Below are 15,781 nucleotides of genomic sequence, written 5' to 3' on the forward strand. Positions count from 1 at the left end.
CATCATGCACAATCAATATGTGTAGTTAGCATGAATATTTAATGTAGAAGGTCCAAAAAATGCAACCGAGAATACTCACCGTGCAAACCGGACGGACCAATTTTTTACCGTTCCCCAAGAGCATTAAATGAGAAACAAAATTGCTAGACACATCCCTACAATTGAATAAATTGATATTATATTGAATACAATGATACCAACAAATAAATTATTGTATCTTGAATGTAATGAAAATGAAATATATAAATTTACCCTTCTGTGCACGTTGAAATACCAGCCGGAAATATACTTGGGATCTAGATATATCGGAATCCAACAGGGTTGTGCTATTTCAAGTGCGTCGTTGAATTCCCTCGTAAATCTTTGTAATATCACTAAATGCCTCAGAGTTTTAACCTATGGCTCCTCTGATGTATGGATAGGGTCCAGAGGACTATTTACATACAAATAGTACATACAAATTACATGTCAAGCTTGGTGTTTCTACACATGTTTACATACAAATTTACCTCTAGCTCTTTGTCGACTGATTCTACTCTTAGATTGTACTGAAAGGTTTGGCCATTTGCATGGTTTGTATGTTCTGACATTTGAACAGAGTATCAGTAAATTTTACTAGTAAGATTGTTTGACGAAAGATCTAGTTTGTAAAGTGATGTAAGGCTACCAACCTGAATAGGTATGTTACCCTCAAGATTGTTCTGACCAAGGTCTAAAAGCGAGAGTTGTTTCAAGTTCCCTAAGGCGGGTGGTATAGGGCCTCCAAGTTTATTGTTTCCTAGATCGAGATATGTCAACTGAGTAAGCTGGCCAAGGGATGATGGCAATGTCCCAATGAAGCTGTTCGCTTGGAGGGAAAGAATTTGTAACTGTGTTAGCTTCCCAATCCATTGTGCAATCGTACCTGTTAAATTGTTATCTTCAAGTACTAGAGAAATCAAGCTTCCAAGATTCCCTATGCTTGGGGGCAACTTCCCCAAAAGATTGTTTCGACCAAGATATAATTTAGTGAGGCTACGGGAGAAGTTACCTATCGTATTCGGTATAGCTCCATGTAGCTGATTTTCATATAGCGACAGTGCTTCGAGACTAGTGCAGTTTGTTAACGCGCTAAAGAATTCCCAGATTTGGCTTTCAATAGCTTCAAGATTGTTAAACCCAAGGTATAATAAATGAAGTTTTGAAAGTTTGCCTAAAGAGCTTGTAATTTCACCAGTGAAATTGTTATTTCCTAATTCTAGCGTTTGCAGCCATGTAGCATTGCCTAGTGAAGCCGGTATTTGACCTTCAAACATGTTGCTATTCAAGTAAAGCTCTTGGAGATTTGGTAGGTCGTTGCCTATGCTAGGTGGTAGTGTATTGTTTAGCATATTTGACTCCAAGCCTAATATTTGAAGAGATTTAGAAAGATTGAAGAGAAACCAAGGGAATCCAACTAACAACCTATTTCCCCCTAGGTTCAACCTCCACACATTTGTCAGTTTCCCAAACTCATTAGGAATACGTCCAGTTAGATTATTGTACGCAAGGCCAAGTCTTTGTATGCTTGTGATGTTGCCGAGGATTGGCGGGATGATCCCGGTGAGATTATTCCAGGAAAGTCGCAAAAGTGAGAGATTGGAGAGGAGGCCTACTTTTGGAGGAATTTCGCCTACTAGGAAGTTTGTATTAAGATCGATTTCCCTTAAGCTGGAGCAGTTGATAATTGCATCTGAGATACTATCATGCAACCGGTTGACGCTCAGGTCAAGGACTTCGAGTTTTTGCAGATGGTTCATAGGAGGTAACCGGCCAGAGAAGCCATTCGTGGATTGGTTCACGGTTCTGAGGAACGTAAGGTTCCCAATGGAGGAGCTGATTTGGCCGGCCAGGTTTAGTCCAAAGTGTTCAAGCACCACCACGCGCCATAGACAGTGGTTAGCGCTAGAGTTCCAAGAGCTGAACCATCCGGAGGGATCAGAACTGATCCCATGCCTGAAAGTTGGCAGCCAGAGCACATCAGTGTTGTTATCAGGAAGCGTTGCACAATTGATTTTGCTACCACCCAAATAGAGCTGCAGCAATGCCAATAGTAGAAGGATGGCTGGGGCTCTAGGTCGCTTGTTACGTGCTGAGGCCATTGCTAACTGCAAAATATAAAATATAATCATCAGAATGAAAGGTTCTTGGTAAAGTGGTTATGACTTGATTTAGAGCATCTCTAGTCGATCCTTTAAAAACCTATAGAGGAGCAAATTTGACATGCAGGCTGCAACCGTGCCGCTGTTCCTTGCTCTGGGATCCGTGTGTGCTGCCTTCCCAAGCCTCTTTCTTGACCCGCCGTTGTTCCTGTCCATGCATTGGAAGGAAGAAGGAGATGAGGAGAGACTTTCATGTGGGGTCAATCCGTTTGAGGAGTTAAATTTAAGGGTTCGGCTGAGTCCGTTCATCCTTTAACTCCTAAAATTATAAGGAGTTAAGTATAAGGGGCATATAAGAAGTTACTCCCTCCGTCCGGGTTTATTAGGCATGAAAGTACCACAAGCATGTCCGTTTTTAAGGCCTTACAATAAAAACCCACATGCATGCAGCCATTTCATTGGTTGTAGGCATAGGCGTTGTTGCTAGTCCCATGGCTAAATAAGAAATGCACTGCATGCATACTTTTCCATTGGCTGCATGTGAGAGCTATCATGTGAGAGAGTGGAATGGAAGGATTAATGTGAGCAAATTACTATGTGCCTTGGTCTAAGAGAAGTGGTCTCCGAGGCCAATAAACCCGGACGAAGGGAGTAAGATATAAGGGCATCTTCAATTTTTTTGACCCCTCATTAGTTTGCGGACAATGTCTAGGTGTCTCGAGTGATGTCCGCTCCAAGCCTTTATTTGTCCGTGCATGCAGTCGTGTTCTCCAATATTTATGCTAACACATGTACATGATTAATGGTGATGGAGAAAAGGATAGTCGTCCGAGGTGGCCGGGTCCGACGTGGCGGGGTGTCTGAACGTTTGGACATCACCCATTTTCAACCCATATGTGAGCTAACTTTGGGGGGGGGGGGGTGTTCATGGGCAGCCCGAACATATGAACAAGCACGTGAAATTAAATTACGACAAAATCATGGCCTCGATCCACGCCGAAACGCCTGCTAACGGCTAGCCATCACGCTAATATAGTATGTACTTTGTCGAATGCTCAGAATTAACTTTGGAATAAAACTGATTTTACACCCGAAAAAACAAACATACTACTCCATGAATAATACTCACTTCATAAAAAAAAGACTTGTCCCAAGCTTGTCCCTCAAACGGATGTATCTAGCACCAAGAGTGCTAGAGTGCTAGATACATCTATTTGAGAAACAAGATTTTTCGGACGGAGGGAGTAGTATGGAGAAGAGAGGAAAGACTAGTACCGTTGCTTCTTGCCAGAGCTCACAATACGACGACAGCCTCCCCAGTATATATGAGAGTTGTGAAGCGTGAGTGAGCTGCATGATGCTTGGCTGGCTGAGGCCCCAGGGGCTTAAAAAGACACTTACAGCAGCTTATCTTGGCTTGACCCATGCAACGACGACCTGGAGTCCGTCACCCACCATTATTGTTGTTGTTGTTTGAGCTGGACAACGTTGTTGCGGCGTGTACAGCCTCCAAATCTCACACTCGTCCGGTCGGCAATACACATGTACTTTTCTACGTTTTGCTAACGACTGCGGCAACCCGTCTCTATCCCAAGTAGTTGTTTCTCTCTGTTAGTTTTTTTTAAGGGTGTAACGACCCTTTATTCATGTAAGTTATATTTTTTGGGGAAGATTATTCATGTAAGTTCAACGGAATGGTTACAACGCTCGTGTGGTTGAAGAAATTTAGCTAGGCTATCAGCCTCAATGTTTCTAGTCCTACTTTCATACATAAAGTTACATTCATCAAACTCTAGTGAGCTAACCCGAATCTCTTTTATAATTGCCAGCATGAGCTTCAATGTTTCTGACCACAGGTGCGCAATCCGAAGACACTAGGACCCGAGAGATGCCCAGATCGTTCACCAAAGCCAAAGCTTCACAATAGGCAAGAGCTACTAAAGTGGGCGCGTCCGTGATGCCCATGAAGGTGATCGACGATGAGCCCAAGTAATTTTTTCCCAGGTGACCCCGGCATACCACAGCATCTGCACCTCTATCTCAGTCTCTTCCCACATCACCATCTCCAATAATCCTACTTGTACCTTGTGGTGGCCCTATTCAAGACTGACGAGCATGGCTCCCTACTGGATCGGTAGTGACAGGCTGCTACTGAGAAATGATATTAATCTCAGAGATAAAATGCTTCATGAAAGAATGTGTTGACAATGGCGATTGCATCTCTCCCAATCATAACCTGGTCGAAAGCATCAAGGTTTGGCAAAAATGAGTAAACAAACAAAACAAGGCTAATGTATCAGTTCAAAGTTCATTAAGTTGCCGATGAATGGTATAGGTTAAACATCACCATAGTTCAAAATAGCATTAAATAGTTACATAATTATTTTGAAGTATATCACATAGGAACCACATAGACTAAAACCACATGCAAATTACTCTTGGGTCTCAATAACTCTAGGCCTAAAGGCCAAATATCGCTGCGCAATCTCCTTGAAGGTGAGGTGTGTCTTGATTGATCAAGGTCATCTCATAAAATGATGCAAGTCTTTTGACGACATCCCCAAAACGCAAGCAATTAGAACTCCTACTACTAGTGTCACAAAGCCTTCTATTTAGGGAGACATTGATTTAGATAAACCTCCTTCTATTCCAACTGATTAAAAAGATTTTCAGTCTGCACCTGTAATTCTAAAAAGAAGGATGGGATTCATATGAAATAAGAAAATAAATATTTTTTAGGTGAAAGGCATGCTCTTGACTTTATAGATAAAGCCACTAGGAAAAGTTAAGTAGCAAACACCACATAATATCTTACAAATATTTGATATAGTAAACTAAATTGACTATACGAAGAACAAATTGATGATAGCCCACTAAATAGCATCACACTTCACATACGAATTATACATATCTTACAAAGTTTCTTCTAGTTATTTACACGCGAACTCTCTCTGATATACCGCTAAAGACGCCAGCAAAGCATGCATACAAAATAAGATCAAAGATAATGATAGACTCATATATATGCATCATTGTCTCAACTGCATAATATGGTAGTTCAAAGCACATCTTCATGGAAACTACCTTTGGTGGTTTAATCCCAACACGAAGAAACCAATCTAGACAAAGCAAATGTGTAAACTCACATTGATCTCAACAATGTCCCTTCACCACTAACGATTTAGTTTTTTCTCCCGTTACTCTGACACCATTAGAACAACCATCCTTATTTCTTGCACGGTTACACATATGTACAGTGACAATGGCATACCTAAAAGTAAAACAGTCAAGCACTAAACATGTGTTCTAAAAAACATCAGTACTTTTTAGGAACTTGGAGAACTATGGCACATTACCAGGTGGGCCTTAAGGCTCAATAGGGCAGCGCCTCCTAGGCTTGCCCCCAAGTCCTAGCTTGGTGCGGCTAGGGTTGAGGCATGGGCCCCACCACTTTGGTGGGTCGCCACAAGGGGGAGCCCCCATTCCCCTTCACCTTTAAATATCCAACAGGGTGCCCCCCCCTAGAGACATAAGTTCACGTGTGATTCGAGGCGCCCCGTCTCTTCCTCTAGTTCTCCAGAAAAGTAAGAGACGCCATGAGGCTGCTCCTTCCTCCTCTAGTTCTTCAACACCTCCTAGCTCTGGATGGAGAAAAGCTTTGTCAGTCCATAGAGAGATTGTGCTTTCAATCTTGGTTCGAGGGATGGTTAGAATGACTTAAAAAATGACCAACACCAACTCTTCTTCGGCTGCAACTGAAACTTAGTAACAATCATATCTAACCTTGTATGCATCTCCGTACTGATCCTTCGTCGGGCGGGAATTTTTGTTTTGTTTTCTACTACGATTCCCAACATATAGCACGGGAAGAAAAGACTTCCTACACAAGAAATGCTCTTTGGTTACTGGGTGTATATACATCTGATATGTTCTTTTAATAATTTCGTAAAAAAGTAAAAAATATCATAACTTATTTTGGAATAGACTTGACTTTCTTTTGCACTAGTATATAAATTTTCACTAAGGAAAAATCCGTGTTGACTTCTGCGAAAAAATTATTGCTACATACTCCCTCCATTTCTAATTATAAGATGTTTTAAATATTACAATATGGACTGCATACGGATTAAAATGAGTGAATATACACACTAAAACGCATCTAGATGCATACGAATCTGAGATAATAGAGAAAAGCTAAAACATCTTATATTTAGGAAAGGAGGGAGTACAAGCTACTATCCACACTTATTTGACCTTAATTTTTTGTTTTTTTCCCTAAAGTCAATGGGGATTTCTTTTGTTATTCTTTTACGGGTACAATAGAAGATCAAGTCAATTTCAAAATATTTTCAGAATTTTTGAATTTTTATTTAATTACTATTTTTTCATCTTGGGTGTATATACACCTAGGAGCCAAATGGTTCATGCCCTTTTCTACACCCTATACTTAGAAAGGTTAACATGATACTAATTTTTTTCTAGAAATATCTATTATATACTTTTTTAAATACATGCATCTTTATCCATCTAGATACATATTTGAGGATATTAAAATAGTTGTGAGCACCAAGAAATAAACTATATCATGTCTAAAGATTCATATTAATCCATAGAGTAAATATGTTTTGTCATTATTATTATTCTTTATGGGGAAGGGAGATTTGGTTTGGTCCAAAGGTTTTATGAGTACGTCAAACAAGATTTTAAGAAAAAATAGAACACAACTTTTGCTGCAAATTAACATTTTCAACTCAGCACAAGTGTATTTGCCAATACAACTATCAAAGTTATACAAACATTATATTGAAATATTTAATAGCATTGTAATGCTGCTAATTGACTTTTGACCATGAAATCATAAAGAAGCTCTAGCATGCTGCCAATTGTATTATGTAAAATATATTAATTAAAATCTTATGTTGACTAATAGATCATAAATAAGTATATAAGTTTGGCATACATAAATGAAAATTGTTGTTTAGTTCACTTATTGGAGCGCCTTCCACCTATGGACACTTGTGGTCGATTAGTGAACTCTTTTCTATATTTACCTAATAATAAGGCACAAATTGCTTCTGTCTGCTGACCGTCATGACATTTTTATAGAACAGTCCTTGTGGTTTTTTATAATTGAACCCACAGTTCCTATTTAAATTGATCTGGAAAAATGATTCGGTTTTGCAACAAATGCTTCTTTCCTCGATGGTTTATTCTCGCCCGCCTGGGCCTCCGCCCGCTGCCATGCGGCCCGGGCAAATCCATGCAAACCCGGGAAGTGCAAAATGATTCGACCATGAGGAATATGATCCACCAAGCTACACATGAGTATGTATAGAATAGAAAGATTTGTCTCTTTATTATAAATAGTCCCACATCGTGTATTTACATCTAATCTCATTAATCCATATATGTCTGTGATATAAATTGATAAGCCGCCTCAACAATAGAAGGAATAAATTACGCTGGGCCTAAGGAAGAAAGAAATAAAGTTTGTTGTGCCTCGTAAAGGAAAGGAATTGAAAGAGCCTCATAGAAGGAAAATAATTAACACGAATAAATTTCACTGGGCCTAAGGAAGGAAAGAAATGAAGTCTGTTGTACTTCATCAAGAGGAAAAGAAACTAAAAGAGCATCGGAGATGGCAGGAATTAATAAAAGGAATAAAGTACAACTTACCTCAGGTAGAAAAGGATTTAAGAAAGGCCAAGTCTAATGACACAGATTCAGAATTATCGACTAAAGACACGCGTATACGAAGGAAGAGGTGATAAGTATAGGTGCCATACGTCCTCATCACTTGCACTCCAAATCCTATTAGTAAGTGTTACTCACAAATAGTGTTCACACATTTTAAGTCCGTTCATGCTTCTTAAATATTTGTGCACTTTTAAGAAAAGTGTTCATGTATTAAAATAATATTTATTGAACTTAAACCATATTCAGTTTTTCAAAAAATCCTATAATTCAAAAATGTGTTCACGTGCTTCAAAAATATTGGAAATTTAAAAAATATTCATGCTCTTTAAAACGCATCGTGTGATTTAACAAGAGTTTCTGTTTTAAAAAGAATATTGGTGCATTTTGAAAAACAGACATGCAATTTTGAAGTGATTGGGCATATGAGGGATGGTGTATGGTCCAAGTGTAGGCCATAGCTCGGGAAGGACGGCCGGCTCGGGAAGGTAGGCCGTAGCTCGGGAAGCACACCATGACCATGGCTGATGAAGGCGGGAAGGAGGACAAGCAACAACATGGATGATGGACTATGTTCAAATAGATAACATGGACCTATGTGTGACGCCCGGATAATTAAGCTACAGTAATTATCCGCTAATGATGTCACGTCACCACGATTACTGTTGTTAAACTCGCGTCGATTCAAATCCCACTAAAAATAAAATTTAAAACCGGGTCAAACAATAAAAAATTTCAAACCTGAAAGCTAAGATGTTCAAAGTGTGGCAAATAATCCCTGGATATATTTCATGTTGCAACCAACCTCATTTGGATTCCAAAACTGCCCCTGAAAATTATTTAGTGGTCCACAACATTTGAAATTGGCCTTTTCCATTTCTAAAAATGGTTAGACAACTCCTTTTTAACCCCATACTTTTGTTCCATCTCAATATATTGTGTTAGAATTATGTGCCAAGTTTCGCTCAAAACAAAACTCATTTGTTACTAAAAGAAAATGCAAAACTAAGGCTAAAATAATATCAAAAGTAATTTTAAAAACAAACAAACAAAAGAATCCCCCCCCCCAGACTGGGCCAATCGGCCCAGCTGGCCACCAGAACCAGGCCACCCCAACCCCCTGGCCTATAACCTCTCCCGATTCCCCGACTCGCTCCCCCTCCACGCCTCTCTCCCTTCTTCCCCCACCTGGATCGGGGCACGCCCGCCTCTCCGTCTCCTTCCGCACGGCGCCACCGACACTGCACCATCTCCGGCGCCCCGCCACCTGCTCCGTCCCGCCGTCACCGCGGCCCGCCGCCTCGACGCGCCGGACCCCGTCATCGGATCGCCGCCGCCTCGAGCTGCCCTCGCCGGACCGCCCCGCCCCACCTCTCCATCGCCGGCCACCCCGAGCCTCCCTTGAGCTCGCTGCCACCTCCCTACGGCTCCGATGTGAGCCGCGTTCTCCACTCCTCCCCTCTCCTCTGTAGAATGAATGCACCTGCGCCGTCTCCGACCCCCTGTGGTCACTATGTCCATCTCCATTGCTGCCCGCGCGCACCGGCCTCCTCCTGCCTTCCCGTGTGTCGTGCTGCTGAGGCCGCTCTGCCCGCACACGCCTCACCTCGCTCGCTGTTGTGACACACACGCGTTCTCCCCTGCCGCCCGCAGTTGTTGCGCGCCGCCCCGTCATCCCGCCTCCACACGCCCGCGGCCGCCCTCGTCCGGCCTCCTCGCCACGCCCGGTGCCCTCCCCTGGCCGCGCCATGGCTACAGCCTCGCCTGCGCCCTCTGTCGCCTCCGTGCGGGTGCGCGGACGCCCGCACCCGATAATGCCCGTGATACCTCTCCAACGTATCTATAATTTTTTATTGTTCCGTGCTATTATATTACATGTCTTGGATGTTTATGGGCTTTACTTTACACTTTTATATCATTTTTGGGACTAACCTACTAACCGGAGGCCCAGCCCGAATTGCTGTTTTTTTTGCCTATTTCAGTGTTTCGCAGAAAAGGAATATCAAACGGTGTCCAAACGGAACGAAACCTCCGGGAGCGATATTTTTAGAACAAACGCAATCCAGGAGATTTGGAGTGGACGTCAAGAAGTAGCCGAGGCAGCCACGAGGGTGCTAGGCGTGCCCCTGCCTCGTGGGCCCCTGGCCTACCTCCTTCGCCTATATATATCTTCGTACCCTGAAACCATCCAGGAGCACCACGAAAAACTATTTTCACCGCCGCAACCTTCTGTATCCGCAAGATCCCATCTTGGAGCCTTCGTCGGCGCTCCGCCGGAGGGGGAATCGACCACAGGTTTCAGGATAGAAAACAGTCTGCATTTGAAATTTGGAACCAAGGAAAAAGAGAGGTGCAGGCCACACAGAGTATACAACTATACAAGGACATGCGCGCCGAGAACAACACAGTGGTAGGCACCAAGTCGGCGATGCAGATCAAGATGGCGGTGGCATGCAACCCGTATGTGCGGGACGTGCACGTGCGGCAGATGAGACTGGTCAGCATGAAGCATGTGCTGGATGACCGGCTACAAGTCCCACCCGGACAACGGCTACAACAAGGCGACCGTGCCGGTGGTGGAGAACATCAGCTATTTACCTACCGGTTGGGAATCGACCGTCCAACGTTGCTTTGAGATTGATGTGGCTGGAACACCCCACCATGCTTTTGGTTCTCTTTTTGAGCAATACGAATCAGGGCGACAAGACCTGTAAAACAACACTAATCTTGGATACACTTTGCCTAGTTTGAATTTTACCGTTTCACTCATTTCAAAGAATGCATTTCAGTCGGTTTCACATTTCACTAGTTTCAGAAAACCTTTCAGTCCGTTACACATTTTACTAGATGCAGAAAACACGTCACACTCATTTACAAAAGATAGATTTCACTCATTTCAGAAAAACACATTAAGCTCATTTACAAAAGATAGATTCCACTCATTTCAGAAAACATGTTACACTCATTTACAAAAGATAGATTTCACTCATATAAGAAAACACATTACACTCACTCAATTGAAATGCTATATTCCACTCATTTCAAAAAACATTTTTCACTCATTACAAAAGATATATTTGAAAACTAATTTCATTGCACACTTGCAAAATTGATATTTCACTCATATAAAAATTGATTTCTTTTTTGCGGGTGATAAAAAATGATTTCAATCATATCAATAAACATATTTCACTCATTCCTGGAATACTACATTTCACTCAAAAACTCTATTGAAATCCTATATTGAATTACTATACTTGTGAAATACTATATTTCACTCATTACAAAACTAATCTCTTTCAAAGTTTTCACTCATTACAAAAGATATGTTTTATTCATTGCAAAAACTCTATTGAAATACTATATTTCACTCGTTTCAAAAAGCAGATTTGCAAAATTGCTTGAAAAATCGACATAACTGATTTAACTCAGTTCAATGTTTCCACTCATTCAAAAAATCCACTCTTCTGAAAAAACTAATTTCACTAAAATAAACTTCCACTCCTTTTCAAAAAACAAGCTTAGCTCATTTCAAAATAATAATTTCACTAAAAACAAAAACAGATTCCTCACACTGAATAAATAGATCGAGCGAAATAAGTGAATTGAAAAGTTGAAATTTAAACATGTTTGAAATATATCCAAGAATGATCTTGTTGTAAAGGTCTTGACCCCAGGAGTTCAAATATATAAAATGTTTCAAAAATTAAACTATAGATTAAAAGATTTGCATGACTAAAATTGAACGGCGTCGCCACACGCCCGTCGTAAAGGTCTTGACCCCAACGTCACCGCCGAGATAACCAAAGAGAGGAAGGTGTCAATGGAACTGTGCCGATGTTGAGGGCTTGTCTGCCGGCATCACCTGGGCACCATGTACGCCGCTGCAGGCAGCCACACCGGCTCCTGCCCGTTCCCCACCGACACGCTCACCGTCGACCAGATCGCCGTGCAGCAGTGCTCGTGCTCCCTCGCTGCTCCTAAATCCCCTGCTTCTGCAGCGGCAGGGACGGCCAACTAGCAGCTACTCTGGCTAATCAAGCTCACTAGCGCACTCAGCTTCTTAATTATGTATCGCTGAAGAGACTACTCTCAAACGAAATGAAATACAATAGTAATTAATAACAATCTTTGAGGTTAAATTACATGTCAAGCTTGGTGTTTCTACACCTGTTTACATACAAAGTTTACCTCTAGCCCTTTATTCGGACGATTGATTCTACTCCTAGATTGTACTGAAAGTTTTGGCCATTCGCATGGTTTATGTGTTCTGACATTTGGACAGAGTATCAGGAAATTTTCCCACTAAGCTTGTTTGACGAAAGATCTAGGTGGGTGAGTAATGTAAGAGCATGTCTAGTAGAACCCTCAAACCCTCAAACCCTTAAAGCGGTTTTAAGGGTTGAGAAGTGCCAGTTTTGGCACTTTTAAGGGTTGAAAAACAGGGGCAAAGACTAGAACCCTCAAACCCAACCCTTAAACTGCTTTAAGGGTTGGGTTTGAGGGTTCTAGTCTTTGCCTCAACCCCAACCTTAAATCTATCATTTGACATCTCACAATCTATGACTACAAGAACAGAATCAACCTCAAACAAACTATCAAATGGCAATCATTGATGCATGGTTTAATAGTTTACATCACAAAATCATCATCTTCCCCCTCTCATCGGCACCATCACCAAAAAGTTGCACCTCGGCACCATGTCCTAGACCACATGCGGGCTCCATCAAACATCTCCATAGGCGCCGGTGGAGTCGTCCACACCGCCATCGCCATAACTACTCATCGGAGTGTCACCTCGAAAAGTAGAGGACGCACCACGGAACATCCTCTTCCTCTCCGCGATGTCCTCCTTGTAGTCCTTCCACCATTGCAATTGGTCTTGATCCATGTCCTTCTTGAACATCATCATGTGCTCCTTCTCTCCCACCATGAGTTCTTTCCATACCTTTGCCTCTTTGAGCTTGATCATCCTCCCCTCCAAGTCGGCCTTGCGCTTTGCTTCAACTTGTGCAAACATTTCTTAATTTTTTTGATCATTTAAGAAATTTTTCTTTTTCTTGGAATTTTAGAGTGTTTTTAAAAAACTCCGACATTTTCTGAAACACAATATTTTTTGGAATTTTGGAAAACTTTGGAAAACACAAACATTTTTTTAAAAACGGGGAAATTTTTGAAATTCCCAATATCTTTTGTAAACCCAATTTTTTTAATGCAAACATTTTTTGAACACACAAACATATATGAAATTCTGGAAAAAAATAAACATTAATTTTTTGATTGTTTGTGAAGTTTTCTTGAAAACACAAACTTTCTTGGAAAACGAGAACAATTTTCAAAAAATGCGAGTCTATTAAAAACTGTAGAGCGAACAAAAGAATAAACAAAAATTGGTCAGGAACCTTCTAGAAGGTTCCCAATACCGGGTCCTGTGTAGTATGTACGTTTGCTACCTATAAATGGGCTGGCACATTTACCTTGCTCCCTTCCCTCACTTGTGCATTTCATCGACAGTTTGACGCAGCGTGTATCAAATAGGAAACACCTAATGGGGGTCAGTATCAAGGCATCGAGGAGTCTTATGAATGATGCATCGTCAAGCTTATCCTTGTGACTTTGCAGTTGTAGTGATCAAAACACGGACCAAAAGGATGCAAGCCAAGAGCAACAAACCATGAAAAGCGAGAACGAACCACTTCATGATCATGTGCAAATCAAAATAGGAGTAACATTCTCAAATTCATAAAAACAGACAGCGCTACACAGAGGGAGCGGCTTACAACTGTTGGATCTTATGCATCTATGGGATGCCATTAGCAGGATCAAATTGCATCTAGATCACCTTACTACATGAAGAGAGAAGGGTTTAGGAATCCTTTACATGTCACAGCTGTGGACATGATCGCCTGCTCGGTGCAGGCTTGATGCAGGGGTGATGTAGTCGAGGTAGAAGTTCTCCTCGACGTCCTAATTCCTTCAGGACGCCACCGGCACTGGCCTGGGACAGCGGCGGCGGATGGCTTAGGTTTTGCCGTCACTGCAGCGCCCCCCCCCTGATCAGATGGGGTGAGAATATCAGGAGGAGACTAAACCTTACGTGAGTTGTGATCTCGCAGGTGGCTAACTCTCTCCCGTTATCCTTTTAATATAGCGTTGGTAACAGGGGACCCAAAACCTGAGTTAGTTTTTGGGCGCCCCGATCAGGGCACGTTAGTTCTGATCGAGGCTCACGTACGTTGGTGCGTGGACCCCTTCACTTAACGTTATTTGTTTCCTCTTTTTTTGTTAGACTAATAGATTTAACTGGCCTGTTTTAGCCGTCGGATCAAACCAACATTCTCCCCCTTGATCGTTAGGCTTAACTTCATTTCGCCCATTCTACATAGGAATGACGTACCAAAGTGAGGTGTTACAACAGCTCGAAACGCCATAGAACCCCAACACTTATAGCACACCCGCCTATTTCGAAATGGAAAACATTTTACTAATTGGGGAGTGGTTTATTATAATGGTCCTCTTACTCCAGAATCATAAGGCTTCTAGTAGTCCCATGCCGGCAACATGCTCACGAAAAATACTGGGTGGTAAGCCTTTAGTTAGCGGATCGGCAAGCATATGCTTCGTTCTTATAAGTTTAACATCAACTGTTTGATCCTGGATTCTATCTTTCACAACACGATACTTGATGCCAATATGTTTGGAAGCTGAAAGTGCGTTATATCGACTAGGGGGGGGGGGTTAATAGGCGACTTTTACAAATTCGGCACTGAGAAAATACTAGTTGAGGAATTTCCTGAGCGACGAACTACAAGCAGCGGAATAAGTTCTCGGGTACATGCATAATAAAGCAGTAGCATAGTCGTTATTATGAAATGAAACATACACAGAGCACAGTTAGCGTGAAAACAGGATAAACAGGCTGAAGATAAAATGACTGAAGAAATAAGATTGAGGAAATTGATAAAGTCTTTAGTCAAAGTCTTCAAATAGTAACGATCAAGTTCATCAAGACATGTATGAGGAGATGAAAGGGTTGAGGAAATAGAACCAGTAGCTTGGTGAAGATAATGATTTGGTAGACCACTTCAAACTGTTGTGACAGTTGTACGTCTGGTTAGAGCGGCTAGGTATTTAAACCTGAGGACACACAGTCATCACCATATTCTCCTTGAGCTAAGGTCACACAGACCTCGCCCAATCACTCTTGGTAAGTTTTCAGGTGACTTCCAAACCTTCACAGACTAGGTCACTCGGTGATCCACAATTCATCTTGGATGCCCTAGACCATGACGCCTAACCGTCTGGAGGATGCACAGTCCTCAATGATAACAACCGTCGGTTCCACACAGAAACAATCTCTTCAATGATGCTCAATCACTTTGGGTTTTAGGTGTTGGGGTTTTGGGTTTTTCCTCACGGATGATTTTCGCTCAAAGTCCTCGAAGGATGGGATGCTCTCAATGACAAGTGTAAGTTTCTCTCGGAGCAGCCAACCAGCTAGTGGTTGTAGGGGTGGCTATTTAGAGCCGGGGAGCAGCCTGACATGATAAGACATAAATGGCCTTCAATGATATGACCGTTAGGTGGATAGGATATTTTGGGACAGCTGGCACGTAGCACAACAATGGTCGGAAATTTGAGCTTTCAAATTCCTCAGTGCTATCATATTCCTCACTTATAGGTAATCCGCACTGGCGAATTCCTAACTCCTCAGTCAGAACAAATTCCTCATGAAACAGAAGATCTTCGTCTCTGTCGCTGAAGAAATTGACTGAACTGTATGAGATTTCCAATGGCGAAAGAATTGGGTAGGTGTAGGCTTTGAGATGAGCATCACTTGGAAAGTGTTTTTTTAGTTTTACCTCGACCCCCTTTAATAGTATGGTGTTTCCTATGACTCAAAAAACAGAAAACGAAACTACGAAAACAAAAGTCTTCATGCTTCATAATCCTCGCATCAATATCAA

The 15,781-nt window shown here is 41.9% G+C and overlaps 1 protein-coding gene across 1 annotated transcript; it reads right to left on the bottom strand.

Moving 5' to 3' along the window:
* Window positions 1–602: 602 nt before the first annotated feature.
* On the bottom strand, window positions 603–9,564 carry LOC123084507 (LRR receptor-like serine/threonine-protein kinase EFR). Its single transcript, XM_044506075.1, has 2 exons — window positions 8,947–9,564; window positions 603–2,126 (listed from the first exon to the last, which is right to left on the bottom strand). The coding sequence occupies exons 1-2, from the start codon at window positions 9,562–9,564 to the stop codon at window positions 603–605; spliced, it is 2,142 nt and encodes a 713-aa protein (XP_044362010.1).
* Between the last annotated feature and the right edge of the window lie 6,217 nt (window positions 9,565–15,781).

Source organism: Triticum aestivum, chromosome 4A (genome assembly GCF_018294505.1).
Source record: "Triticum aestivum cultivar Chinese Spring chromosome 4A, IWGSC CS RefSeq v2.1, whole genome shotgun sequence".
Lineage (NCBI taxonomy): Eukaryota > Viridiplantae > Streptophyta > Magnoliopsida > Poales > Poaceae > Triticum > Triticum aestivum.